The 10000-nt window shown below is 45.1% G+C and overlaps 1 protein-coding gene across 7 annotated transcripts in view; it reads left to right on the plus strand.

The window, feature by feature from the left end:
* arhgef18b (rho/rac guanine nucleotide exchange factor (GEF) 18b) overlaps positions 1 to 10000 on the plus strand; it is a 224702-nt gene that overhangs the window by 35676 nt on the left and 179026 nt on the right. For all 7 annotated transcript variants that reach the window (XM_061976196.1, XM_061976189.1, XM_061976191.1 and 4 more), the window contains 4 exons: positions 529 to 992; positions 4839 to 4950; positions 5314 to 5431; positions 5528 to 5579. In XM_061976196.1, the coding sequence (XP_061832180.1) occupies positions 529 to 992; positions 4839 to 4950; positions 5314 to 5431; positions 5528 to 5579 (746 nt within the window). The remainder of the gene's footprint in view (positions 1 to 528; positions 993 to 4838; positions 4951 to 5313; positions 5432 to 5527; positions 5580 to 10000) is intronic.

Raw genomic sequence — 10000 nt, forward strand, 5'->3', positions numbered from 1 at the left:
ACTTCCACAGACTGGTCAAAGGTGGTGCATGACTTCCACAGATTAGTCAAGGTAGTGTATGACTTCCACAGACTGGTCAAGGTGGTGCATGACTTCCACAGACTGGTCAAAGGTGGTGCATGACTTCCACAGACTGGTCAAAGGTGGTGCATGACTTCCACAGACTGGTCAAAGGTGGTGCATGACTTCCACTGACTGGTCAAAGGTGGTGCATGACTTCCACAGACTGGTCAAAGGTGGTGCATGACTTCCACAGACTGGTCAAGGTGGTGCATGACTTCCACAGACTGGTCAAGGTGGTGCATGTCTTCCACAGACTGGTCAAGGTGGTGCATGACTTCCACAGACTGGTCAAGGTGGTGCATGACTTCCACAGACTGGTCAAGGTGGTGCATGACTTCCACAGACTGGTCAAGGTGGTACATGACCTCCACAGACTGGTCAAGGTGGTGCATGACTTCCACAGATTAGTCAAGGTGGTGCATGACCTCCACAGACTGGTCACATGTTTGTGGTCCATGTTTGCAGGACAGGATCTCGGTGGTGAGCGAGGGCGACCTACGAGGCGTGGAAGTGAGCAGCAGCGTGGAAGACCTCAGCTCTTCTTTGGGAGACTCGGACTACTTCAGGCACCTGAATGCTGACCTTGCAGGGCCCCTAAAAGACAGCGGCTCCCAGACCACAGCGCCCCCATCGCCCTCACTGGCGCCCCCTACTGAGGAGGCACCCGGGGGCACCCTGGTGGTCACCCAGCTGCGTCCCAACCGCCCCCCCAGCTGTGTGACGGACTCCTCGGGCCCCGGGGTCGGGCTGAGGTTGACAATTCATCTGAGCGGACTGCTGGGAGCCACGGAAACTACGGAGAGCACCAAAACAAAGCAGAACACCGAACATTCCGAGGTGGACAGTTTCCCCGGTTTAGCAAGATCCATGTCCACGTCCCGGCGACACAGCTGGGGGGTCCCGGTGGCCCCCATCAACCTGGCCAGGAGGTACAGCACACTCTATCTTACCCTCACTGCTCTTACTTTGTATTCACCTGCTGAATCTGCTGTGTTCCAAATCCTACACTTACAGTACACTGAGGCTTGTGAATACATGAGAACATTGAAACTGAGAAGTACAAAAGCCCAAAAGCAGTGAAGTTGTCGCGTTGTTTAAATGGTAAATAAAAAGAGAATACAACAAATCCTCTTCAACTTATATTCAATTGAATAGACTGCAAAGACAAGATATTTCTTTCAACAAGACTCAGTAAAGGCTTGGCCAAAAGCAGTGAAGTTGTCACGTTGTGTAAATGGTAAATAAAAAGAGAATACAACAAATCCTCTTCAACTTATATTTAACTGAATAGACTGCAAAGACAAGATATTTCTTTTAACAAGACTCAGTAAAGGTTTGGCCAAAAGCAGTGAAGTTGTCACGTTGTGTAAATGGTCAATAAAAAGAGAATACAACAAATCCTCTTCAACTTATATTCAATTGAATAGACTGCAAAGACAAGATATTTCTTTTAACAAGACTCAGTAAAGGTTTGGGAACTGAGGAGACACATTTTTGAAGTGGAATTCTTTCCCATTCTTGCTTGATGTACAGCTTAAGTTGTTCAACAGTCTCCCTTCTCATATTTTAGCCTTCACACATTTTCAATATCTGGACTAGGCAGGCCAGTCTAGTACCCGCACTCTTTTACTATGAAGCCACGCTGTTGAAACCCGTGGCTTGGCATTGTCTTGCTGAAATAAGCAGGGGCGTCCAAGATAACGTTGCTTGGATGGCTCCAAAACCTGTATGTACCTTTCAGCATTAATGGTGCCTTCACAGATGTGTAAGTTACCCATGTCTTGGCCACTAATACACCCTCATACCATCACACATGCTGCCTTTTACACTTTGCGCCTAGAACAGTCCGGATGGTTCTTTCCCTCTTTGGTCCGGAGGACACGACGTCCACAGCTTCCAAAAAAACAATTTGAAATGTGGACTCGCCAGACCACAGAACACTTTTCCACTTTGCATCAGTCCATTTTAGATGAGCTCGGGCCCAGTGAAGCCAGTGGCGTTTCTGGGTGTTGTTGATAAATGGCTTTCACTTTGCTTAGTAGAGTTTTAACTTGCACTTACAGATGTAGCGACGGACTGTAGTTACTGACAGTGGTTTTCTGAAGTGTTCCTGAGCCCATGTGGTGATATCCTTTACACACTGATGTCGGTTTTTGATGCAGTACCGCCTGAGGGATGGAAGGTCCGTAATATCATGGCTTACGTGCAGTGATTTCTCCAGATTCTCTGAACCCTTTGATGTTATTACGGACCGTAGTTGGTGAAATTCCTAAATTCCTTGCAATAGCTGGTTAAGAAATGTTGTTCTTAAACTGTTCAACAATTTGCTCAGGCATTTGTTGACAAAGTGGTGACCCTCGCCCCGTCCTTGTTTGTGAACGACTGAGCATTTCATGGAAGCTGCTTTTATACCCAATCATGGCGCCCACCTGTTCCCAATCTGCCTGTTCACCTGTGGGATGTTCCAAATAAGTCTTTGATGAGCATTCCTCAACTTTCTCACTCTTTTTTGCCACTTGTGCCAGCTTTTTTGAAACATGTTGCAGGCATCAAATTATTTGCAAAAAAATAACAATGTTTCTCAGTGTGAACATGAAATATCTTGTCTTTGCAGTCTATTCAATTGAATATAAGTTGAAAAGGATTTGTTGTATTCTCTTTGTGTTTACCATTTACACAACGTGACAACTTCACTGCTTTTGGCCAAACCTTTACTGAGTCTTGTTAAAAGAAACATCTTGTCTTTGCAGTCTATTCAATTGAATATAAGTTGAAAAGGATTTGTTGTATTCTCTTTGTGTTTACCATTTACACAACGTGACAACTTCACTGCTTTTGGCCAAACCTTTACTGAGTCTTGTTAAAAGAAATATCTTGTCTTTGCAGTCTATTCAATTGAATATAAGTTGAAAAGGATTTGTTGTATTCTCTTTGTGTTTACCATTTACACAACGTGACAACTTCACTGCTTTTGGCCAAACCTTTACTGAGTCTTGTTAAAAGAAATATCTTGTCTTTGCAGTCCATTCAATTGAATATAAGTTGAAGAGGATTTGTTGTATTCTCTTTTTATTGACCATTTACACAACGTGACAACTTCACTGCTTTTGGCCAAACCTTTACTGAGTCTTGTTAAAAGAAATATCTTGTCTTTGCAGTCTATTCAATTGAATATAAGTTGAAGAGGATTTGTTGTATTCTCTTTTTATTGACCATTTACACAACGTGACAACTTCACTGCTTTTGGCCAAACCTTTACTGAGTCTTGTTAAAAGAAATATCTTGTCTTTGCAGTCTATTCAATTGAATATAAGTTGAAGAGGATTTGTTGTATTCTCTTTTTATTTACCATTTACACAAGGTGACAACTTCACTGCTTTTGGCCAAACCTTTACTGAGTCTTGTTAAAAGAAATATCTTGTCTTTGCAGTCTATTCAATTGAATATAAGTTGAAGAGGATTTGTTGAAATTCTCTTTTTATTGACCATTTACACAACGTGACAACTTCACTGCTTTTGGCCAAACCTTTACTGAGTCTTGTTAAAAGAAATATCTTGTCTTTGCAGTCTATTCAATTGAATATAAGTTGAAGAGGATTTGTTGTATTCTCTTTTTATTGACCATTTACACAACGTGACAACTTCACTGCTTTTGGCCAAACCTTTACTGAGTCTTGTTAAAAGAAATATCTTGTCTTTGCAGTCTATTCAATTGAATATAAGTTGAAAAGGATTTGTTGTATTCTCTTTGTGTTTACCATTTACACAACGTGACAACTTCATCGCTTTTGGGGTTTTGTACAACAAAATGTAGTATACTTACTGTTACTTACGTTGTGGTGGCAATTCAGGGTTAAAAAGGAGAGAATAAGAAACGATGCATGTTGTGATTGTCATTTGCGTAAGTGCACACATGACTAGTTTGCGGTGAGCATTGTGTACTTACTGAATACGTGTGCAATGTGCAAGGCAGAAAAAGACTTGCTGCATAACTTCCTGTCCACCCATTTCAAAACTCTGACTTTTTTTTTTTTCTAACAATGGCTAGATTTGATGTTCTTGTGGAAATTGTGTTGAACATTAACACAACAAAAATGTATCACAGTGAACACAATAAAAATTATCAAAAATGATTAAAATTCATATTAAATAAAAATGAATTAAAATAATAATAATCACAATTAGATCAAACACGATTAAATACTTTCCAACCTAATATATCAAGGTTATTATTATTATTATTATTTTTAAATACTTGTCATAATAAATATGTAAATAAAATAATTGAATTGATCATTTGTGAATTAATCTACTTTAATTAAAATAATAATTGATCTAAAATTGTTTTCAAAAATGGTAATCAACGATGTGCTGTGTGTCATAAACTTGATTTGCTGGGCGTGTTGTTGCTAGGCAGACTTGGAGACAGTAAAGTCAACAACACCCAGAGCACACAGCTTTGACTTCAGGCCATGTTGGTGAAGACAACAAATACCTCAAATACATCAAAGTTAAAATGATGAAATATAAACACACGACACATTATTCCTTTCATTTGGGAATAACCTTTTATGAAAGTAATTGTCACTACTTACTGCTGAATGTGATTATAAATGTTTTGTTGAATGACAATATCAACTGTTATCTACATTCTAATGTGTGTATATTTGTTCTTATGTCAGACTAATATGTGTATATGTGTTCCTGTGTCAGACTAATGTGTGTATATTTGTTCCTGTGTCAGACTAATGTGTGCAAATGTGTTCCTGTGTCAGACTAAGTCTAGACATCATGGCCATGGACAGTGCAGAAGAGTTGCAGTGCAGTCATCAGAGGACAAACACATTGTGTGGCCAGGAGGAGACGACTGTGTGCAGTCCTGCTAAGGTACTTTGTAGACCACCTAACAGTCCTGCTAAGGTACTTTGTAGACCACCTAACAGTCCTGCTAAGGTACTTTGTAGACCACCTAACAGTCCTGCTAAGGTACTTTGTAGACCACCTAACAGTCCTGCTAAGGTACTTTGTAGACCACCTAACAGTCCTGCTAAGGTACTTTGTAGACCACCTAACAGTCCTGCTAAGGTACTTTGTAGACCACCTAACAGCAGGAACAATAACATTATTCCACATCTGTGACAGGTGGCATCATTTATGCTCCCGCCTGTTTATGTTTGCATCATTTATCCTCCCGCCTGTTTATGTTTGCATCATTTATGCTCCCGCTTGTTTATGTTTGCATCCTGTCAGGCTGCAGGCAAGCAAGTTTACTCTCGCTCGGACATCCTGGCCAGCGAGGCGTGTTGTCGTGCTGCTCACATCTCTCACGTCCTGCACTCCTCCACGCAGGCAGCCAGGGCTGCAGGAGGTGGGCTTGTCTTTTCTCATACATCATAGTACATTTACATTACATACGAGTACACAGTGTTGAAGGTTTTTATTACTGTTGTGTGTTGTGGAGCAGAAGAGTTCGACCCTGAGGAACACCTTCACTCCACTGAGGGCCAAAGTCACATGTGAGTCAACACCATGGAGGACATGACCCATACTTGCCAACCTTGAGACCTCCAATTTCGGGAGGTGGGGGGTGGGTGCGGGGGGCGTGGTTGGGGCGGGGGCGTGGTTAAGAGGGGAGGAGTATATTTACAGCTAGAATTCACCAAGTCAAGTATTTCATATATATATATATATATATATATATATATATATAAAAGAAATACTTGAATTTCAGTGTTCATTTATTTGCACATATAAACACACATAACACTCATCTACTCATTGTTGAGTTAAGGGTTGAATTGTCCATCCTTGTTCTATTCTCTGTCACTATCTTTCTAACCATGCTGAACACCCTCTCTGATGATGCATTGCTGTGTGGCACGCACAAAAGTGCTTTCATCAAATGCACTAGATGGCAGTATTGTCCTGTTTAAGAGTGTCACAACATTGCTGTTTACGGCAGACGGACTGCTTTACTGTAGACGTTCTTTATATTGTGGGAAAGCGGACTCAGGTCCGCATGTAAAATCTCCCGAAATTTAGGCGGAGCTGGAGGCCACGCCCCCTTCCAGCTCCGCCTGAATTTCGGGAGATTTTCGGGAGAAAATTTGTCCCGGGAGGTTTTCGGGAGAGGCGCTGAATTTCGGGAGTCTCCCGGAAAATCCGGGAGGGTTGGCAAGTATGACATGACCTATACATGTACATATACACTACATATTACTACATATATATTACTACATATTTATTAGTACATATTTACCGTATTTTTCGGACTATAAGTCGCAGTTTTTTTTCATAGTTTGGCCGACTTATATATGTTTTTTTCCTTCTTTATTATGCATTTTCGGCAGGTGCGACTTATACTCCGGTGCGACTAATACTCCGAAAAAAAACGATATTAGTACATATAAAGTCACATGACAACACATATTTTTTTTAAACCAAGTGCAATGATGCAAAACAATGAGGGAGTATAAAATGGATTACAATAATTATTGTGACAATCACAAACAATTATTTAAAAGTTACTTGTGCAAAATAACTCGAAGACCTCCATGACGAATAAAAATAAAGGACCCAGATTTCCCTCGCCCGGACGCGGGTCACCGGGGCCCCCCTCTGGAGCCAGGCCCGGAGGTGGGGCACGATGGCGAGCGCCTGGTGGCCGGGCCTGTCCCCATGGGGCCCGGCCGGGCACAGCCCGAAGAGGCAACGTGGGTCCCCCCTCCAATGGGCTCACCACCCATAGCAGGGGCCATAGAGGTCGGGTGCATTGTGAGCTGGGCGGCAGCCGACGGCAGGGCACTTGGCGGTCCGATCCTCGGCTACAGAAGCTAGCTCTTGGGACGTGGAACGTCACCTCGCTGGGGGGGAAGGAGCCTGAGCTAGTGCGCGAGGTTGAGAAGTTCCGGCTAGATATAGTCGGACTCACTTCGACGCACAGCAAGGGCTCTGGAACCAGTTCTCTCGAGAGTGGCTGGACTCTCTTCCACTCTGGCGTTGCCGGCAATGAGAGGCGACGGGCTAGGGTGGCAATTCTTGTTGCCCCCCGGCTCAGAGCCTGCACGTTGGAGTTTAACCCGGTGGACGAGAGGGTAGTTTCCCTCCGCCTTCGGGTGGGGGGACGGGTCCTGACTGTGGTTTGCGCTTACGCGCCAAACCGCAGCTCAGAGTACCCACCCTTTTTGGATTCGCTCGAGGGAGTACTTGAAAGTGCTCCCCCGGGTGATTCCCTCGTTCTACTGGGGGACTTCAATGCTCATGTTGGCAGCGACAGTGAAACCTGGAGAGGCGTGATTGGGAAGAATGGCCGCCCGGATCTGAACCCGAGTGGTGTTCTGTTATTGGAGCCTTAAGGCTCTGGATGCTGTGGGGCTGTCTTGGTTGACAAGACTCTGCAGCATCGCGTGGACATCGGGGGCGGTACCTCTGGATTGGCAGACCGGGGTGGTGGTTCCTCTCTTTAAGAAGGGGAACCGGAGGGTGTGTTCTAACTATCTTGGGATCACACTCCTCAGCCTTCCCGGTAAGGTCTATTCAGGTGTACTGGAGAGGAGGCTACGCCGGATAGTCGAACCTCGGATTCAGGAGGAACAGTGTGGTTTTCGTCCTGGTCGTGGAACTGTGGACCAGCTCTATACTCTCGGCAGGGTCCTTGAGGGTGCATGGGAGTTTGCCCAACCAGTCTACATGTGTTTTGTGGACTTGGAGAAGGCATTCGACCGTGTCCCTCGGGAAGTCCTGTGGGGAGTGCTCAGAGAGTATGGGGTATCGGACTGTCTGATTTTGGCGGTCCGCTCCCTGTATGATCAGTGTCAGAGCTTGGTCCGCATTGCCGGCAGTAAGTCGGACACGTTTCCAGTGAGGGTTGGACTCCGCCAAGGCTGCCCTTTGTCACCCATTCTGTTCATAACTTTTATGGACAGAATTTCTTGGCGCAGTCAAGGCGTTGAGGGGATCCGGTTTGGTGGCTGCAGGATTAGGTCTCTGCTTTTTGCAGATGATGTGGTCCTGATGGCTTCATCTGGCCAGGATCTTCAGCTCTCGCTGGATCGGTTCGCAGCCGAGTGTGAAGCGACTGGGATGAGAATCAGCACCTCCAAGTCCGAGTCCATGGTTCTCGCCCGGAAAAGGGTGGAGTACCATCTCCGGGTTGGGGAGGAGATCTTGCCCCTAGTGGAGGAGTTCAAGTACCTCGGAGTCTTGTTCACGAGTGAGGGAAGAGTGGATCGTGAGATCGACAGGCGGATCGGTGCGGCGTCTTCAGTAATGCGGACGCTGTATCGGTCCGTTGTGGTGAAGAAGGAGCTGAGCCGGAAGGCAAAGCTCTCAATTTACCGGTCGATCTACGTTCCCATCCTCACCTATGGTCATGAGCTTTGGGTTATGACCGAAAGGACAAGATCACGGGTACAAGCGGCCGAAATGAGTTTCCTCCGCCGGGTGGTGGGGCTCTCCCTTAGAGATAGGGTGAGAAGCTCTGTCATCCGGGCGTAGCTCAAAGTAAAGCCGCTGCTCCTCCACATGGAGAGGAGCCAGATGAGGTGGTTCGGGCATCTGGTCAGGATGCCACCCGAACGCCTCCCTAGGGAGGTGTTTAGGGCACGTCCGACCGGTAGGAGGCCGCGGGGAAGACCCAGGACACGTTGGGAAGACTATGTCTCCCGGCTGGCCTGGGAATGCCTCGGGGTCCCCCGGGAGGAGCTGGACGAAGTGGCTGGGGAGAGGGAAGTCTGGGCTTCCCTGCTTAGGCTGCTGCCCCCGCGACCCGACCTCGGATAAGCGGAAGAAGATGGATGGATGGATGGATAATGAAATGGACTAAAACACGTGTACAATTGTATACAACATGACCTGTGAGGATAGTACTAGACATAGTTCAAATGTACAACAATGTCAGTAGTGATTGACCATGATCATTAATCATGATCATTAAAGTGTGTGCATGTACTGTACTGGTCTATACTGTACTGTACTGTACTATACTGTGCCTGAACATATGTCCTCCCACATAAAACATAACAGAGGGTCTTTCCCATCATTCCCTGCTGACATTTCTGCTCCATGTCTGCAACTTTCTCCTCCCATCGTCCTCTCTCACACCTCCTTAGATGGTGTCTGTGTGTGTGTGTGTGTGTGTATGTGTGTGTGTGTGTGTGTGTTCTTGTATTTCTACCCTTCTTGAGACACCAACAAGGAAAATGATCTTCCATATGAGGAGGTGTGAACAAGTGATGACATAAATCATGGTCCCAATAACATTGCATCTAATAGAGAGCCAAATACTAGAGCAGTGGTTCTTAACCTGGGTTCGAAGGAACCCTAGGGGTTCGGTGAGTCGGCCTCAGGGGTTCGGCGGAGCCTCCGCCACGGAGGTATAGACACCAGAGGTGGGTAGTAACGCGCTACATTTACTCCGTTACATCTACTTGAGTAACTTTTGGGATAAATTGTACTTCTAAGAGTAGTTTTAATGCAACATACTTTTACTTTTACTTGAGTATATTTATAGAGAAGAAACGCTACTTTTACTCCGCTACTTTTATCTACATTCAGCTCGCTACTCGCTACTAATTTTTATCGATCTGTTAATGCACGCTTTGTTTGTTTTGGTCTGTCAGACAGACCTTCATAGTGCCTGCGTTTCAACAAATACAGTCACTGGTGACGTTCACTCCGTTCCACCAATCAGATGCAGTCACTGGTGACGTTGGACCAATCAAACAGAGCCAGGTGGTCACATGACCTGACTTAAACAAGTTGAAAAACGTATTCGGGTGTTACCATTTAGTGGTCAATTGTACGGAATATGTACTGTACTGTGCAATCTACTAATAAAAGTTCCAATCAATCAATCAAAAGTGTGAAGGAAAAAAGACCCTTTTTTATTTCAACCGTACATCCCGTCAAAAGCCTAAAGACTGACTGCACAGTTCCT

Source organism: Nerophis lumbriciformis, linkage group LG14 (assembly GCF_033978685.3).
Source record: "Nerophis lumbriciformis linkage group LG14, RoL_Nlum_v2.1, whole genome shotgun sequence".
Classification (NCBI taxonomy): Eukaryota; Metazoa; Chordata; class Actinopteri; order Syngnathiformes; family Syngnathidae; genus Nerophis; species Nerophis lumbriciformis.